The 20119-nt window shown below is 42.6% G+C and overlaps 1 protein-coding gene across 6 annotated transcripts in view; it reads left to right on the forward strand.

Annotated features, from left to right (window-relative positions):
• Nucleotides 1-20119, forward strand: part of PRKCA (protein kinase C alpha) — a 404670-nt gene that overhangs the window by 191890 nt on the left and 192661 nt on the right. Inside the window, exon 1 of one of the 6 annotated variants that reach the window (XM_070226043.1) lies at nucleotides 2577-2700. The exons of 3 other annotated variants lie outside the window; for them this stretch is intronic. Coding sequence is in view for 2 of the 3 variants with exons in the window: in XM_070226041.1 (XP_070082142.1) it covers nucleotides 12119-12127 (9 nt within the window). In the remaining variant the exon portion in view is untranslated. Of the gene's footprint in view, nucleotides 1-2576; nucleotides 2701-11839; nucleotides 12128-20119 lie in introns of those variants that run through there. 2 more of the 6 variants (XM_070226041.1, XM_070226040.1) reach the window with 2 other exon arrangements.

Below are 20119 nucleotides of genomic sequence, written 5' to 3' on the forward strand. Positions count from 1 at the left end.
TTGAGAATAGTAGTTCACCAAATCTCCCTTAAGTAAATTATTACTGTAATTTAGGGTGAAAATTATTTGGGGCCACAGGTAAGAATCATTGAGAAAGTAAAACCAGTTTTGAAATGGACTCCAAAATGTGTGGCTCTGTTGCTCCAAGAATGGGTTTTAGGAGGTGGTGATAAGAACTGCAACTGAGTTGTCAAACACTTAGGGCTTCTTTGTAACTGAATGAGGTCTGTGGTTGGGGTTCCTTAGAGTTCATATGTGGAGCACCACTTGAAAACTAACATTCTGGGGAAGATTTTGTATTGACAGATGTTCCCTGTGATCAAATGCCATTTGGTCTTCATGTCACGCTGTAAAAGTCATGAGATGCAGTTCTGATGGAACTTTCTTGAGTGTATGCGAGCTTATCTTCTCAACTCATCTTTGCTGTAGAAGAGTACAAAAGTTTCCCTGAACAAAATTGAAGTATTCTCTACTCTTCCCCATTTCTGCAGTTCTTAAATATGTTTATTTCTGTTGAGGTAGAGATTGCCTTCGTATCTAAGGGCCTCTTCATGGTGTCTCTTTTTCTTGATGTTACTGAAGATTTTATTTTGGGTAGTGAGGACCCAGAGCTGATCCTTTCTAGAGATGTGTGACTAGGGATAAGAACAGAACTTTGGAATCTCGGCTCTGTCACTTAAAGCTGTGTGTCTTTGAGAGTTACTTAACCTCTCTGAGCCTTAGTAGCCTATTCTGAAAAGTGGTAGAAATAATACATTTATATATGGGGCAGTCTTGTGAAGATTAAGTAAGGAGTAGACCTAAAGCATCTGGTAGAACATCCGGCACCTAGTAAGTAGTAGCTATTATTTTTCAAGTTTGTCCACTGTTGGCAATACTGTCCTGGTGCAAGTATGGACATCAATGGCATTTGGGACTTGGCATGACCTCTCAGAGGCTGGAATGGGTACCACAGGAAAACAGAATTCTACATTTAGCCAGAAAGCAAGCAAAGTGCTTGACCGTGAGATGTGCCCAAAGGACATGGAGAGGGCCATCGAGAGAGCACAGAGCAGCCATTTCTGCCAACAGTGTGCTCTTTCTTAGGCCCCGTGTCTGAGGCCTCATCCAGGCCTGTCAGCAGTTAGACTTCTAGACTTTGTCCTTGTATCTTCCGCGCTACCATAAAAACAGTCCACTCTCTTCTGGCCTCTGCAAAACTCATCTAAGCTTATCTATTCACAAGCAAATGTACGAAAATAATTTTTACTGGAGACTGTTCCATGATTCAACATCATATTTTTGTGTGGCATCCTCAGATTTTCACTCTTGGTATTTTTTTTTGCCTGACTGCCTCTGCCTTTAAAAAAAAGAAAACCTCCTTTGCACTCTTCAAAGCATGAAGTGAAGCATGGGGAGTGTGTGTATGTGTATAAGTGAATGCTTTAGGTGGAGAATATCTTTCTGTTGTGTTATTATAGTCAAACGGTGCAGCAAAAACAAATTTCTAAATTTGTGAATTATTCTTACATTTTTCCTTTCTCAAGCCCAATAATTTTGTTATTGAATTTTTTTCAATATTAATAAGAATGGTTACCTTTTTCATGAGAGTATTATATCCAAAAACTACCTTGTACCCATAGATAGTTGCCCCCCCGCCCCCCCGAGGAAGATTCGCCCTGAGCTAGCATCTGTGCCAGTCTTCCTCTGTTTTGTATGTGGGTCAACACCCAGCATGGCTGACAAGTAGTGTAGGTCTGCACCCAGGATCTAAAACGGTGAACCCGGGCCGCTGAAGCAGACTGTGCCAAACTCAACCACCATGCCAGTAGGCCAGCCCCACGTACGTAGTTCTTTTTTTTTTTTTTTTTTAAAGATTTTATTTTTTTTTTCTCCCCAAAGCCCCCCGGTACATAGTTGTGTATTCTTCGTTGTGGGTCCTTCTAGTTGTGGCATGTGGGACGCTGCCTCAGCGTGGTTTGATGAGCAGTGCCATGTCCGCGCCCAGGATTCGAACCAACGAAACACTGGGCCGCCTGCAGCGGAGCATGCGAACTCAACCACTCGGCCACTGGGCCAGCCCCCCATACGTAGTTCTTTTAATTCAGATTTGAAGGCGTGGGTTTCCTCATCCTGGATTCAATAGCTCATTCAGACATACCAAGTAAATGTAACGTGTGGTCTTAGGTGGCACCAATTAAGAGTGAAAAGCATAACACAGTTTTAGAAAAGGTCACCACACTTAGAAATAGGAATTCATCCTTGGTCATGCAACCTGAGGGATTTAAAAATAATTTTAAAAAATCAATTTAAACATGTAGGCCACCCATCTTGTCGCAGAGAAATTCACTTTGTGCCTCTCCTTTCAACTGAGTGTTATGGAGCTCTTGCATCTGTTGCCAGGAAGGCGAAGTTTTCCCCCTTGGGAACCCCAGGCCAGCAAACTTCTGGAAGTGTCTGTGGCAGCTTGAATGCTGCTATTTAAGAGCTGATGAAGAGGCAGCTTGGAGAAAACCTCAAAAATAAATACTCTGATTCATCATTGTTGTTCAGGCTTTCCAGCCGTCAGAGCCAGCCCAGGGCTTCGGAGACAAAGGGGAACATTCAGCGCTGCTTGGGAGCAGGCTCAGCCCCAGTCGGGAGCCCTGACTGTCGGTGAGGGGGCGGAGAGGGAGGCAGCTGACTGCAAAACCCGGAACGGGGCTTGGCGCTGAAAGGACAGTATGTGCTGGTTTTGCTTCATAGGGGGGGAATGAATAATCTCAAGACGGATGTCTTCTGAGAGCAAGGACTGTCTCATAAATAGCCCAGAGAAGTCGGTTGGGTAGCTGCAGCGTTGCGGGGGCTGCAGTGAGCAACAGCCCCTGGAGCGGGGTTTCTCGGGGGGTCCGCAGCCCTGGGTGCTCCAGCACTTTGCTTGGGCTGCAGTGGAAAGTGAGCTGGGCTATAACATCTGGATTTTTGCAGACAGTGTATCGTCAGAGGTGGAACTTGGGCTGTCAAGTCTGTTTGACCTGCATGAGATGCCCAATTCTGCTTCCATCACTTCTCTGACTCCTTCGCTTCTCTGCATCTCTCTTTGTCCCTATCTGTAAAAGAGGGACGACACACCTCCCCTGTGAAGACTGAACAAGATGGCAGATGACAAGTGCATAGTAAATGGTAGTTATTAGTGTATTGTTTGACCTCTATATCTGACCTTCACTGGATGTATTTCCTGGTGCATTTCACCCTAAACCATCTGAGCCTCTTTTTTTCTCAGCTGAAAAAAAAAATGGCAGCTCCTATCCCACCCCACACTGCGGTGCATAACCAAATAAGACAAGGTATGCGCAAGCCCTTAGTGAAACTCTGCAGAGGTAGGAAGTGGCTGTTACTGGTTTTCCCCATGTGTGTCCTCTGGTCATACAGCGCTGGTTAGTGACTACTTTAGCTAGGGGGAAAGGCGAAGGTGCAGGACGGACTCTCAGACAAGTCCAGCTTGTTCTTTCTAAGCTCTAGAGAGATGATGAACAAAGATGTGAAAGTGAGGTTTTATTAACTAGATTTTAATCTGTCCTGTGCTGTTTTCGCAATGCAGATGTAAGCAAGAGTTAGCTCGAGAGTATGGTTCCATAAGAAGGTTTTGTAGAAAATGGGTCTGCCACCCCCACTCCCCTCCCCCTTGTGCTCCTGTAACTTGCATTCTTAAAAGTGACTGAGGAAGCTTTGCAGAGCCAAGAGAAACCAAAAGATTTTGGAGGCTTAGCTCCCTCATTATTTTCTTCCCCTGTGGCTTAAATGAATTTCTGCAACAGATGAAGAGCAGTTGCCTGGGCTTCCAAGCTAGTTCACCCTTCTGGACTTGGATGTGAAAGAAAAAAGTAATTCCCGCTCTCTAAACAGAGGCGGATCCAGAGGCGGCAGATGACAGCTGTGGTTCTGAGGGTAGGAATTACATGTGCAAGCGGGGCTGGCTTCCGACGCAGATCTCACTGCACTTTGGGAGTGCATGTGACTCTCTGTGCCTGCTGTATACAAAAGCCACAAAGGAAGGAGACTAGTTATGCTGAAAATTAAGGAAAAATATTAGCACTTTATGCCATGTTTACATATCTGTTCTGGGGTTTGCAGAAAAACATGTGCCCTGTAAAAAATGTGTAACTATGTTGTTTAAAACTCTTTTGAATCTGTTAAGATTTTCCATCAATGTATGCTTCTTGGGCTATCAATTAAATGTCAAAGCCCTAAGCTTGTGTGAGCCTCTAAAACGTTTCTGAGTCCCACAGCAGATTTTTATAGTTTGACCACATTTGTTCCATATGAGGCTGATAATAAGCCACCACTTGGGATTCCCACAGTGGGAGGTTAGTATCAGACATTTACAGAGGCCCTAAGCTCATGTTGCGATTATTATGGTTCTATATAAAGCCACAGGGGGAAAAAGTCATTTCATGCTTTTAAAACTTACTAGTTAATGTTTAAAGAGTTTATCCGGAGTGGACTAAGTCAAGCATTTTTTCCTAACCTTAAAATTATTACAGAGAAGTTATAAGAAACTGTTCTATATCAGCATTAAAAAATAGGATCTTTTTTTTTTCTTTTTGTCATGTCTAGGATTTCCATGATGTGGTTTGTAATTCATTGACTCAGGTCACGTTTATTAGCATCATTATATGCAGAGGCTTCATGCTAGTCCCTGTGGACATACAGTGGTAGTACTTGGCCTAAAGAGCTTTCTGGATGGGCAACTGGGAAACCATGGTGTGCTGTAATAAAGGCAGAGCATAGAAGTCCCATAGGAGAAGTGCTGGGTCCCACGGAGATGAGAGAGAGGAGGGATTATTTCTGCCCAAAGATGGCTTCTTGGAAAAGAGAGCAGGTATGAAGGACCTGGAAAGATGCTGCAATAAGACTTGAATGAGGGGACACTGGTGCCAAGGGGGCAGGACGGAACATTCTGAACAGAAGCACAGTGCTAGAAAGTGTGAGGGCTATTCAGGAACTACTAGTTGGGCAGGATTCCACAGAAGAGGCCTGTGGTAGGAGATCAAGGCTGGAAAGATAAATGGGAGTGGATTGGAGGAACTTGCCAGTCATATGTCATTGGGTATTAATCGTCGGGTTTCTTTCCCTTGAAAGATAACATCATGCTATTAAGTGGTAAAGTACAGATTAATGCATATTTCTTGTTTTATTGAATTAAAATTACATTATACTTGACAGGTCATTTTATTCTAGTGTGTACATGTAATTTTCTCAGAGTGGGGGTAGTATTTTAAAGATAGAATTTGATGGGTTATTAAGGCCTTTTGAAATAAATACTGTACTTGGAACATGTAATAGTTATAAAATACCTTGGAGTTACAGCTAAAGAGTCAATTATTGTTTCATCTGTAGGCATCCAATTAAAGTTGAATTGTGTTATATTCACACAATTTCCAAAGCTACACACTTTCACAATTTCTACTCTTGTTTATAGTCAGTAAAATGTTTAATACAATGTGCTTGATTTAGCACCTGACGTATCAAACTTTGCCTCATAAATGGTCATCTGCATGTTCTTTTCTATGATGGCAGATTTCTTTGCAGTGAATGGAGCTGAAGATATTTATATAAAATATAATTTGGGAGGAGTTTCCGTATGAGAGTTTGTGTACTAATTGAATGTCCAAAAAAAAAAAAAAGTCAGTGTTTCTTGGCTTCCGGGTGTTCTTTAAACACCATGTGGCTGCTCTTGTTTTTGTCACCAAAACCCCGCTCATTTTCTTATTTATATAACGAGAAACGGTAAGATACTAAAACATATAAATTACTGTGATAGAAGGCTTTTCATGGAATCAGCTACTCTTCGTTATTTGAGACTAACTAAAGGAAATCAGTGAGTTCCAGCTTATCTGCTAGTATTAATATGAAGCAACATAGTGCAGAGCAGACGTCAGACTGGGGCAGTATCAGACACTTAGTAATCATAGGCGCTGTCATGAGCCCGCGTACCCTAGTCTGTAGAAGAGGCCAGTACCCAAAGTCCATTATTCAAAACAAGCCTGTTCTCTGGCTTCCTGTGTCAAATATCAGAAGCAGAAAATGGGAAGGTAGGGAAAGAGAGCAGGACGAAATTTTAGCAGGCCCAATAACCGTGCAGAAACAACACTGCTCAAGGCCGCTTAGTATAGGAACAGAAGCTCATGAACCCCCTTTCTGTGGACCAGAATGGTATAAACATTGATTCAGGGTCATCACTGAGAAAGTGTTCAATTTTATTGATTTATTCTGTTTAGGAAAGCAGGGTACTTACAATACATTTTAGAAATGTTTGTGTACACACTGGCTTAAAAAGAAACTGAAAAAAAAAGACTTAGTACATAAAAAGAAAATATTTAATTATCCAGAAAATATGGACATTCTCTTACGACAAGAGTTACAGGAAGGTTTGTTACAGTACTTTAGGTCTTCTTTATTCAAAGAAATAATTTCCATTATAATTTTTTTAATGTAAATTCTCACAGCTGCCCTAGGCAGGTCACTGTTGTTTTCTCCATTTTACAGTTGAGGAAATGGTAAGCCTCTTGCCCAAGAAAGGTTACATGATTTGAGTCAATCAACAAATGTTTATTGATTGCCAGACATCTTTCTAGGTTAGGCACATGTTGGAAGATTTTCCTCTGTGAGCTTTCAAAAATGTTATTTCTTCTTGTCAGTGCTCCAATAGTTAAGTATGGAGAATTTATCTAAACACTGTGTGTTTAAATTTAAGACAAAATATTTATGTCCTTGTAGTGAGATTATTTGTTTTATTCTACGCATCATGTAGTTCTTAGTGTAAGCTACTAGTGTTTCACGTATATAGCTAGAGATTGCCAGCGCTAAAATTTAGGAAGAATTAATGAGAAAAACTGGTTCAACCATCTCAGGCTCTCAGTATCCATTGCTTTTTGTTGCTACCTTTGTTCGTTTTCAAGGAAGAAAGTGAGGCAAAACTTTGTAATGGCAGGTACAAAAGAGGAGAACATTTAAAAATATGATCATTCTAGGAATCACACTCAGAATGGAATGTGTCCTTAAGAATCCTAGTATTCGACAAATGCTGGTGGAAAACATGAAGTAGCTAATGTGTAAAGACAAATGTCATCAGAAAATAAATTACCATATTTACCTTTACTTATAAAAAAAAGTATTCTAGATTTTCTGTAATAATACCTTATTCAGATGTGTTAATTTTGCTCTTGGTCTGATATTAATATAGCTACTCTTTTGATTAGTGTTAACATAGTATATTGTTTTCTATCTTTTTGCTTTTACTGTATCTGTGTCTTTAAATTTAAAGTGAGTTTCATGTAGACAGCATGTAGTTTGGTCTTACCTTTTTATCCAATGTGACAATTCTTTGCCTTTTATTCAGAGTCTTTATACCATTTACATGTAATGGAAGTATCGCTAATTTACATGGGATTATAGTTTGCATTTAATGACCACTATTGTCTTTCTTTGATAGGGCATTCAGTTTATTTTCATTTTTTCCTGTCTTTTTTTGAGATAATCGAGTAATTTTAATCTATTTTATCTTCATGATTGGCCTATTACCTGTATTCGTTTCCTAGGACTGCAATAACAAAGGGCCACAAACTAGGTGTCTTAAAACAGCAGAAATTTGTTCTGTCACAGTTCTGAGACCTGAAAGTCCAAAATTAAGGTGTTGGCAGGGTCGTGCTCCTTCTGAAGCATGACCTTTAGGGAAGAATCATTTCTTGCCCCTTCCTAGCTTCTGTTAGTTGCTGGCAATCCTTGCTGTTCCCGGGCTTGTAGCTGAATCACTCTAATTTCTGCCTCTGTCTTCACAGGGCGGTCTTTCTTCTGTGTGTGCCTGTCTTCAAGTCTCCTTCTCCTTATAAAGACATCAGTCGTTGGATTTAGGGCCCACCCTAATCCAATATGTCTTCATCTTAACTTGAGTATATCTTTAAGACCCTATTTCCAAATAAAGTCACATTCGCATGTACTTGAGGCTAGAACTTTGAGATATCTTCTTAGGGGGCACAATTCGGCCCACAACCTTAGCTATACCTTTTTGGTTTTGTTTATTAGTGGTTGCTCTAGGGTTTAGAATATACGTCTTTAACCACTCACAGTCTACCTTCCAATAATATTATACCATATCAGATATAGTATAAGCCCCTTACAACATTTTACTTCCATTTCCCATGTTTCTGGCCAAGCATCACGTGCTATGCCTTAAGACCCTATAGCATGTCCCATATCTGTCCCTTCTATATTCCTACTGCTACTGACTAAGCCCCTTATTATTTTCTTGTTTCATGTCTTCAGTACTCTCAAGTTTCATCAGTTTACCATGGCATTCAAGGCCCTCTGTGATCTTGCCCTACCTACCTGTTTACCTTCATTTCTCACTTAGGGACCATTTTTATGTCTCCCGATATGCCAAGATATGTCACATCTCTGTACTTTTGCTCACACCGAGCCTTGAACACCCTCCTGCCCACCTTATCCACCTGTCAAGGAATTTGTTCCCTTTCAAAATCTATACAAGTTTGTCTTTCTTTGAATCATCCAGTGGAGCCAGCTGTGGCCTCCTGGTGCCTGCTGTGGATGACACACACCTCAGTCCTAGCTCCTGCTACTTTTCACTGCACAGTTTGTTGTCATTCCCCCCTCCCAGGAGGGTGCAGACCTTTTAAGAGTCCTATCTATGTCCTAGCATCTAGGACAGTACTAGGCTCATAATCACTGCTCAATAAATGTACACTGAATGAAATTATGAATGAATCATTGATTGAGTGCTGGTTTCCCCAGTTGTTAGTACTTACTGAAGATTATTGACCCACAACTAAATTTTTCCTTAGCAGGTCTTGTGATTAATTCTGCCCACCCTGGGTAAGTCCTTTGTCCATTCAGTTTTAACTTCATAGAAAGTCACTTGAGAGTCGAGAGTCATTTTGATAGTTTCAATAAGGACGTGGATGTATTTTCCAGACGCCTAAAAAGTGTGGTGATTTCCACGTTTGATGTCGGAAATAATGAACCCTTAATACCACAAACCTGTCTTGAAAATAGTTACCTTGGGAGAAGATTTTATGCAAGCAGAGAAACCATCTTAGGGTATTTTATTCCAATGCACCAAAACACTTAACATAAGAAGATTATACCAACCTCTTTTAGATGATTATGACTGGTAACATTAGGAGACGTTCATGATGTATTGTGGCCACTTAGAATTTTGCAAAACATGTTTCTAAGCTCTTTTGTCGTAGGCCTGTCCACAAATCCCAAGTCAGTCTTTAAATGTGGGAATGTTCAAAGGGTTTTACTTTTTCTAATTAGAGAAACCAAACCAATTCCAGCTGTAATAGTGGATGTATAGCCTGAGGGAACTTTTTGCTGACTCTTGTTTGGAGACACTCCCCTGAAGTAGGTGGTAGAGAAATATTATAAAGCAAAAACTTCAGCTACTTAACATTTCTCATTAGCCAGGAAAATAGGTACCAATAAAAGGTACTAAGATGGGGGTAAACCCCACTGAGCCGCACAGGGCCGATTCAGCCAGGGCAGAAGAGGATGTTTCTCCTCAGTTCTCCCTTCATCTTGGCAGAAGAGATTGAATTGTCACCTATCTCGTCCTTCCCTCCAGAAAATGACTTATACTGGTTGAGCATCTACTGTTAGCAAAGGTCAACACACATGCTAATAGACAAGCGTTCTAACAAGTGAGTGTTTATCAAGTTATGTACTGTGTACCAGGCACCTATAAACCTACTATGCAGGTATTTTCTCATTTAATCTTCATTAAGATAAGTACTTTGATCTGCTGAAAGATGGCCCCCAAACATTTCCACATCCTAATCCCAGGATCCTGTAAATGTGATCTTATTTAGGAAAAAGGTCTTTGCGGATCTTGAGATAAGGGCATTATCCTGGATTACCCAAGTGGGCCCTTAATGCCATCACAAGTGTCCTTACGAGAGAGAGGCAGAGGGAAAATAACATACAGAAGAGGAGGCAGCAGTGTGTTCAAGGAGGCAGAGATGGGAGTGATGCGATCACAAGTCAAGGAGTGAAGGAAAGCCAGAGGCCGCCAGAAGCTGGAAGAGGCAAGGAGCGGGTTCTCTGCTGGAGCCTCCAGAGGGAGCACAGCCCTGCTGACACCTTGATTTGGGTCCAGTGATACTGATTTCTGCCTTCTTGCCTCCAGAATTGTGAGACAATGCATTTCTGTTGTTTAAAGCTACCAGGATTGGGCCGATTCGTTACAATGGCCACAGGAAATTCCTACAGGAACCATTTCTGCCAAGGTGGAGAGAGATAGGTTAACACGCCCCAAGTCATAAAGTTGGGCTCTGGTAGAGCTGGATTTGCACCTAGTCGTTTGTCCAGAACCTGGACTCTCAACCAATGGAGAAATGCTCATTTGCTTCAATGGTTGATGATAATAGGTGGATGGGGACCAGCCAGGGTCTCACATAGTCTAGCAGATATTCCCTTCTGCTTTGGCATAAGAATCACTTGAGAACAAGAACTCTCTCAGGAGACCGAAGTCTTAGAGGAGAGTGATGCCTCTCCAGGCCACAGGAGGCGGCCGATAACGGATTTGACTGTGTCCTGGCCACCTACTCTTAATCTGCACCAGGAAGGGAGCAGAAACAACAAATTTCAGGCAAATTGGTATTCAGCAGGTATGTGGATTCCATTTGGACTTCCTCTGGTGGTGTTTCTAATCCAAATTATTTAAAGTATTTGGTAGGAATGCAAACCACTTGCTAACAGGAGAGGGAGAAAAGATACTGATTTTGCATTCTGAAAATTTTATTTCTTAGTTACAAGAAAGAAATCCTTAATTGTCTCCCACGTTGCCGTTTTTATTTACCTGCTTTTATTGGCAGTGGGGTGGATGGGGTGTGCTTCTTAACGGTTATGGTACAGATAAAATTCATTTTGAGCACAAATAGAAAGTGAAGGGGATTATGAAATCTAAAAGGAATGAAGTTCATAGAAGCATCAGTCACCTCTCCCTGAAGATCCTCCGAAATCCCCTCCATGTTTCTCTTTGGGGAGACTCTTCAGACCTCTGTGTACTTGCATTCCCATTTGGAACAACTGGAAAGACTATCCTGGCCTGTTATATTCCATGTATTTTTCAGTGTCTCATGTATAAAGAGACATGCATTTCTGATACGTGCTGGGTTTCCCCTTTTTTTCTTGGGTAAAGAGTCATAGCCAAGATGGGAAGGGGCTCACGGGTCTAAGACTGATGGTGTTAGCCCATCATCTAGTTCTGAGTCCACATTCTCTCACAGAGGCTCCCCTTTCAGATGTCCCGGTTGTAGGTCCTTGGGGAACACTTGCTGAGTGTCTGCACAAATTGTTGATTCTCTTGACAATTGAAAGTTCCATTGCAGCCTAAGGAAGCCTCTTGGAACAGAAATGGAAAGATTTTTCCAGTGTGGGCAAAGGAAAAGCACAACCCTCCTTAGAGCCTCCTGCCAACATTGGCCAGCCCTTCCTCATTCTCTGCCACCTCCACAGGTGCAGGTGTGGGTGCAAAGGGAAGTAAGACATCAGTCCTTCTTGCAGAGAGCTTACAGTTTTTTCTTCTCCTGTGGATGTAAGAGTAGTTGTTGTGTGAGTGTGTGTGTGTGTGTGTGTGTGTGTGTGTATTTTATGATAAGATCTTTTATTACCAAGCACAGCTCTTTGTTAAACAGCCTCTTCTATTTTAAAACACGTATAAATTTTGAGTTACATGGGCGGTTATATTAATTATGTATTGGTGTGTAACAGATTATCCCAAAACATAGTGGCTTAAGACAATAAGCGTTTATGATCTCACAATTTCTTTGGTTTAGGAATGCAGACCCAGCCGAGCTGTGCATCTAATTCAGGGGCTTAGAAGAGGCTGCCGTCATCTTAAAGCCAGACTGGGGGAGGGCTGCTTCTAAGCTGGCTGTTGGCAGGATTCACTTCCTCACAGGCTATTGGCTGAAGCCTCCCTCAGATCGTAGCCACATGGACCTCTCCGTAGGACGGCTCACATCGTGGTAGCTAGCTTCCATCAGAGTGGGCAAGAGAGGGCAAGCAAGACAAAATCCAAAGTCTTTTTATAACCTCATCTCAGAAGTGACATCCCATCCCTTTTGCTGTGTTCTGTATGTTTGAGGTAAGTCACTAGGTCCAGCCCATACTCAGGGAGAGGGTATTACATGAACGCGTGAATACCAGGGGCAGGAGTCATACTGAGGGGCTATCTCAGAGGCTTCTGTTTCACTTTAGGCACACCTGTTTTATGAAAATCCTGATTTATGTATGAGAAGAGAAGGGAATTATTTTTTCTTTCTTTTATTGAAGTATAATTTGCGTATTATAAAATGCATAGATCTTAAGTATATAGTTTGAGTTCTGAAAAATATATAGGTTTTTTATTTTATTTTATAAAAGTCTGGACCATTCTTTAAATGCCAAATACAGTAGCTTTGTATTTAAAAATGTATGTATTAGTTATCTATTGCTGCATAACAAATTACCCCAAAACTTAGTGGCTTAAAGCAACAACACTTATTATCTCAGTTTCAGTGGGTCAGGAATCCAAGCATAGCTTAGCTGGGTGCCTGGGACTCAGGGTCTCTCATTGGCTGTGATTCAGGAGTCGCCTTGGGGTCTACTTATCGCAGGGCTCCACTGGGAAAGGATCCGCTTCCAAGCTCGCTCATGCAATTGTTGGCAGGATTGTTCCTCATGGCTGTTGGACTGAGACCCTTAGTTCCTTGCTGTCTGCCCTCAGCTCTGTGCTTCATGGACTTCTTGCTTGCTTCCTAAAGTCATGCAGTGTCAAGAGAGAAATGACAGCAAGATTGCATCCATAGTCTTCTATGAGCCAGTCACAGAGGTGGCAGCCTAACATTTTTGCCATATTTTGTTAGTTAGAAGCAACTAGGTCCAGCTCACATTCAAGGAGAGGAGACCACACAAGGGTGTGGAAACCAGGAGGTCAGGACTCACTGGGAGCCACATCAGAAGCTGCCCACCACAGTGTGTAATAAAATATGTGCATAACTGTTATGAGAGCCCATCATTCCATGATGCCAGGTATGCCTTTTCAATGGAACATCTAAACGTATAGCTATAAGAAAAAACTAAATTCCATAAAAATGTAACAAGTGATTTATGACTCTTCTATCCTCAATGTGGTTGGATTGAAGAATGTTTGTCCCCAGCAAATAAATAATTATGTAGATATAAAAGCAGCTTTATTGAGCGATCGCTTACCTCTTGATATTCCTTCTTCACACATGTCTCCTGGGCTTCCCTACTGTGAGTTTGAAATATTTTCATAAATTCTTGAATACTCCTTCCTTCAAGAGTTGGAGCTTAATTCTCACCCCCTAAAGTGTGGATTGGACTTAGTGATTTGCTTCTAATAAATAGAATATGGCAATAGTGACAGCGTGTGACTTCTCAGACTAGATATAAAGGGCATTGTAGCTTCCTTCTTGTTCTGTCTCAGATCACTGGCTCTGGGGGAGGCCAGCGGCCGTGCTGTGAGGGCACTCAAGCAGTTCTTGAGAGGTCTACTGGCAAGAAATTGAGTCTTGCTGCCAACAACCGCGTGAGTAAAACGTCTTGGAAGTGAACCCTTTTGTTTATCAGGTACTGTGCTAGGGCCTGAGGAGACACCAAGAAGAATAAGATATGGTCCTCCTTCTCAAGTTGCTTAAGAACTAGTTGAAGAGTATAGGAAAGCTTGTGCTGTCTTATGATTCAGAAGGGTAAAGTGTGTGGCTGCAGTGATCTGGAAAGGCTTCTTGGAGGTACAGGGATAAGCTTGGGGCCTGGGATAGAAATTTAGACAGGCTGATGGAGAGCTGAAGTGGTTCACAAGGTAGAGTATGGCGCAGGGTGATTAAAGTTATACAAGTGACAAGCGTAAGGCCTGTAAGAAGTGTGCTGTGCACCAGCATTGGAATGGAGAAGGGCTCGATGACGCTAGACTATGTTCAGAGGGGAACTCTATGAATGCCTGCCAGGGCAGGTTTGAGATTTTTCTCAGAAAGCAGCTTTAAACTCATTCCAATTGGGAACAAGTGTGAGCATGGAGCCCCAGGTGGTATGTCAGCCTGTACAAGGCATCCTTGACCCAGAAGATTCTTAGGCTTCCATTAGCAATCATGCTATGACATGTTTCTGGTATTTGTTGGGCTGGAAGAAAACATTTCTGTGAGTCTGCTCATGTCCTTCCTGTTCTCCAGAACCCTTCTTCCTGGTCTTGTTTGGCCCACTCTACCTTTTGAAATCTGCCCATTCTCCAAAGGGAAGATGGTCTTTTATCTTAAAGGATTTTCTTTTGACCCTTGCAAGTAAATATATGATGGTGAAGGTCATTTGGTTGTGACATGTGCTGCCCTGTTAGTAGCCTTTTCTTCCTTCTTGGCTCCAAACTGTATTCTGTTGAAGGGGAGCCCTCTCCTTGCTACAAGAATGGACCAGCCTTTGGGATTATCTGTTGCCCCTGAACACTCACAATGTTGTTTTGATACCATCCCATGTTCCTGTGATCACATAGTTGTCTCCCTAAGTAGACTAAGTGAACTCTTTGAAGGCAGGGATTGTGTTATACTGAGCAGCCAGCCCAGTATTTTAAATGTAACGGGTGCTCAGGAAGGGTGTTCTTTCTGGATTGGTAGACATGGTGGCTGGAGGGAGAGCCGTGTAATATGTGTGTCACTCTTTTTGCATAGCTGGGCTTCTTGGCTGCGCACACATGTGGCCTCCTTTGTGGAAATCACCTCCCATAGATCCCTCACCGCCAAGAACAGGTATTTCCACCATATTGCAGAGTCCTTGTGGAGGAATGCTCTTTCTTCCTCAACTTTCTTTTGTGTTGCACACTCCCCATGTCACTTGGGCACCTTTGAACCAGAGGAGCCAGGTTGCTGCTTCCCCACCCAATGTAGTAAATACCTTTACAAATGCCTTATAAAATGTCCCTCCTTGGAAGTATATCTGGTAAAAATCCTGGTTTCTAACTTCATCCAGGAAATTTCTAGGCAATGTGGTACTCGTAGCCTAGTTTATATCCTTTAAGCATGACTTACACTACTGGAGAACTACCCCACCCAGACCCGTTTGAGTTATAGGGACAAGAAGTCTTTGGAAGTTTTTTATTATTACTGGCACGTCTGTTATAATTACCACAGTTGACACACCTTGTTTCTGTAGTAATTTTGGACCTTCCGTAGGTGAAGGGTTTCCCCTCCTGATGCTATTTTAAGATTAAAAATAGGTGGAATCCAAGAAGAACACATAAGTATTTCATTTGTCAAGACCTTGGCAATGAATGCTACTATTTTTTGTTCCTATCATTAAATATGGAGTCTTCTCGTTTATTTTGCCAAATGAATTCTCGATTTTCTACCACTTTTTCTTGAGAAAAATGTTCTGTGAAAAGGAAGGCATTCATCCAGTCCAGCTCAGCTCTGCTCAGCCTGGGCAAGTCATCCAGGGGGCCGCCTCCCAGAGACTGGGGTTCTTTTTGACTGAGCTGCTGGCTCATGAGAACACCTTTGGGCATCAAGTTTCTGTTTACTGCCTGGAAGCTTTCCATTTTGAACGCATTTGGGACTTTCACTGAAAGCCACTTTAAAAATTCAAGGTTTAGTTTTTATCACCAGAAAACATCTACTAAATATGCATCTGTACCTGGAGCCATATATCAGTGAGTTAAGTTGTATGCTCTGAGAATGATCTTTTTGTTAAAGCCAAGACAATAGTTTTCATGGACATTATGTGACAAAACCTATTCAATTCTGTTTAGTCCATAATACATTATTTAAAGAGATTATTGAAGAGCTAACTCCTGGAGCTAAAGGAAGCTTTAGGAAGAGAAGAGGAAATGTGAAGATCTCAAAACTGTCTTTAGATGTTTGAAAGGCAGTTGGGTGTGGAAGAGGGTGTGCTCCTTGGTGCTCTCCAGGAGAGAACCATGTAGGACCAGGGTGGGGAGAGTAAGGAAGCCAGTTTGGGTCAATGTTGGAACAAACCTCCCAACAGCTTGGCAGCTGGACTAGGTAGTTTCATGAAGTTGTGAGCCTCTGGTCTCCAAAGATAATCAGAGACTGAGTGACTTCCTTCCCCTCTGCTGCGGGGTCTGGGGGCACGGAGGGAGGTTTCTTCAACTGGTAGGGAGGTGGGATGGGTAGGATTCATTTAAAGGATAGAATATTATCTCCAATGTCTCTGATTTTTTTTTAGAGACTTGGGGAAGGACATAATGAATTATTCAGAGATTCCTCTCTGTGAAGCAAGTCGCACAAAGACAGACAACTTGATACAAATTACAATTCTAAAATTGTTAGTAATATATTTTATTCATGCACTCTACTTACAATAGCAGATTTCCTGCTTGACATTTCTTAGACATATCACTCGTGATCCCACATTACTCTTTGAATGGGTGTGGAATCTGACACAAAAAATGATGTGCATGGTCTAATGGATGATGCAAGTCTTAAAATTTCTCGGGAAAAAGATTACTCATTAGGATATTCAAATGTGTATATTCAGTATTATCGTTGGTGTAACTGCTCTCATGGAATAGGTACCAAAATAGGGTTTTTTTATATGGGGGGCATGGACTTTTCTGAACAATTTTAGCAAAGGGCCAGTGCCTCTTTTAGGGTGCTTTGTAGTAGAGCCCACAGAGATTTCTTTAGCAGACATTATGGTTTTTCTCCCCAGACTTTCAAAATTTGGAAAAGCCTTTCCCAGTATGTTTTTCCTATTTTCCCTACTGAATGGTGAGATCCACTGTGGTAGATTTTCTGCAGGCTTGTGAGGGGGACTTGGCCAGAGAGTGGTGTTTTAAGTTCATATGCAGAATAGACACTGTGAGATGCCAGTTTGGATCCCAATATCCCATCTCACAGGCCCGTGTTCTAAACAGGCGGAGGGCACCATCCCCCTGAAATCCAGAAGCCCTCCAGCAAGCCTTCTCATGTGCCAGCATCCTTGTGATACTACTACTGCCTCTGAATGAAGCCCACTGCTCCCAAACTCAAATATTTGAGAACTTCATAGCCCCAGCCCACACAGGAACAGCTGTGCATTCAGGAATTCTCAGGAACCATGGCAGGGCCATCACTGCTAGGTTTGAGGCCCAGGCAAATGATCATTGGTTTGGTTGGTGGTTCGTTCATTCACCAGATGTTTACTTAACAGCAACTACATGCCAGGCTCTGTGTAGACAAGGAAGCCTAAACAGACATTTCCTCTTCTGGGGCTTACTGTCTAGGTGAAGAGACTGACAGCAAACTTGTATGCAAACAAATACATTATTTAAAGTCATGCTAGATGCTACATAGGTCCAAAAACCTAGGTGCACTGACAGGGAATGAGAGAAAAGGGCTTTCTTATCCCGATCCTGCTGCGCAGCTCCCAATGCACCCCTCGGGCGGGTGTGCTTTTCAGTTAGTGTCTGAAGCTGTGTTCCCGAGGCAGAAAGATGGGTCGGTCCAGTGCAGGCAAAGTGGAAGTAGTGCTGGCGAGAACTGAGAGCACCGGGAAGCACTTAGTGCTCGAGGCTCTCTCCCTTGTCGTGACTTCTCGTTGGAACCAGCATGGCGTCCCTCTGGGCTCAAAGAGAACAGCTCGGGGACCCAAAGGCTGGGATCCGTTACGGCTCTTACACTGGAAGGTTTGGGCAAAGGAGTCCTTGGATCAGTCTGAGCAGGGGCGAGCCTCGGAAGCCCTCCTGCACCCTCGTCTGAGAGTTTAGGAAATCGAGGCTCAGAGAGGTTGCATTCCAAAGACCCCGTCAGTTAGGGGCACAGCTGGAGAGGGACTGTCAGTTGAAGCAACCCTTCTTTCTTTTCCTGAGAATTTTGATTGATACTTTTGGAAATCTTCATTAAATCCTTCCAGGGTCTAATTTTTAAAAATCCTAGGACCAACCCTGGGGCCAAGTGGTTAGGTTTGTGTGCTCCACTTCAGAGGCTCAGGGTTTCGCCGGTTCAGATCCTTGGAGTGGACATGGCACCGCTTGTCAGGCCACGTTGAGGTGGCGTCCCATGTCACACAACCAGAGGGACTCACAACTAGAATATACAACTATGTACTGGGGGCTTTGGGGAAAGAAGAAAAAAAAATATTGGCAACAGATGTTAGTGCAGGTGCCAATCTTATAAAAAAAAAAAGACCTTTTGGAATTAATTTATTTAAGAATTAAGGCAGTCAAAACCCCAGGACTGTTTCAAGTAAACAGCTTAAAAGTGGAATCTTAATGTTACCAAGATCATCCCTTGTATGTGAACTGTGGTAATTGGGCTCCAGTCTCTCATGTGAGAAGCCAGATGGTTGGAGATGTAATGAGTCCTGGCCACTCGGGCAGACAGAGTTTGGAATTCACTATTTATAGGGTTTTTAAGTGTCACTTCCCCCTTTTCTTTTAATAAGCGCTGAGCTGTAAGATGGAAATGAGTGCTCTGAAGGATTGTGGTGGGGCGTCACAGCTGAATGATTCCTGCTTCAGATTTGGAGTGAAGGTTTAATTTGGGATGTTGGCTATTCCTCATAAATGAGGACGTGCTCTTCCAAATAAACGGCAGATCAATCATGTACAAATTGGAGAGCTGAGAAGGTGGGTGCCCTTGGCTGAGGTTGATTCTCCCTCCAAAGACGCGAAGGGCAGCTGCATTCCGAATGCCCGGGAGAGCTGAGTAATGCTTAAATGGGGAATATAAAGAGATTGCCAGGGAGGGCCTCGGCGGGGCCCAAAGGAAATCAAGGAAATGAGCAAACAAGAATGCAACTTAAAATGTAAAATACAAACTGAAATTGAAGCCATTTCTATGAAAAATTAGGAGCCTTCCGTAAGTGTTGCTAGTCAGCCTCAGGAAAATATATAAGGTCATCTGTGTTGCAAGCTCATTATCAGTGTTTTCTTCAGAGAGGGTTTCTGATTTTTCCCCAGAAATTTTCCCAAGTTGGGAAGCACCATGATTTAGTGGGAAGAACACTGGGCTGGAACTTTGCAGCCCTCAGTCAACTGTGGGACTCTGGGCAGGTCATCTGACCTCTCAGAATCTCCATTTCCCCGTCTGTAAAACGGGAATCATAGTATGAGTCCCTTTGACCACACTGAATTGTTGAGAGGATCAGATGAGATGATGTACGAAAAAGCAATTTGTAAGCCGTGTAACACCGTTCAGATAAAGTCTGAATTTCTTCCCAGCTCTGATTTGTTTTAAATTTAGGCTGTACCTTTGAATCACTTAGAGAACTTAAAAATATTACCGGCCCCACCACTGGTGTTTTCGTTCTACTTGGCCTGGGTTGGAGTGATGGAGGTAATTCTGGGCCAGCCTGGCTGAGAACCTCCGGCCTGATGGTTAGGGGGCGCTCTGAGGAGTTTGGGGCCTGTCCTGGCCTCTGCTTTCAGGAAGTCGGCCATGGGTGCGGGCAGCTGTCATCTCCTCCTCAAGGCAATGTTGCCTTCCTCTCTGCTCACTTCCTGCCTCTCTCAGGTTTTCCCTGGACGTTTTCCCCTTTTAAATATTGATTCCGCCAAAGCCTCACGGGGTTTGAAGTACTAATGACTGCCAGAGAAGGTGGGCCTGTGGAGAGCAAGAGCTCCTACTTTCCTCAAAACATATCATTTTAAAGGCTTCTGAAACCTGTTAAAGTAGATTGATGGGACTGATCTGATAAAGTGGTAGCAGGTTAGAGGTGCGGAAATGATCGTTTTCACATGCTTTTTAATTCAGTCAAGATTAATAAAAGATCCTGTGTTTGCCGACAGAGCTCGGGTTTAAAATTTTGAGTACAGAATTCATTAGCCTGTCTTAATGAAGAAATCCAACTTCCTTGTCAGTGTGTGGAACTGAACTTGAGTACAGCTCAATGCTGCTTTGAGTTACAAAGATCGCCCGTGAACAGGCAGAGGGAAGCTACGGTTTACCCTCCAAGCAAGGTCAGCCCCACGCTTTAATCATGCCACTTGAGGATGTCTGTTTTCTAACCTGAAGAGAGTGAATCCTTTAGACTTTGTCTTGTCATTCAGTGTGTGTCATTTCTACACCCAGGAACAATGCCTCTCTTAAAAATAAGATGTATGATCATAGCAGTTCCGTTTCGGGGTGTATACCCAACAGAAATGAAA

This window comes from Equus caballus, chromosome 11 (genome assembly GCF_041296265.1).
Source record: "Equus caballus isolate H_3958 breed thoroughbred chromosome 11, TB-T2T, whole genome shotgun sequence".
NCBI classification, from domain to species: Eukaryota; Metazoa; Chordata; class Mammalia; order Perissodactyla; family Equidae; genus Equus; species Equus caballus.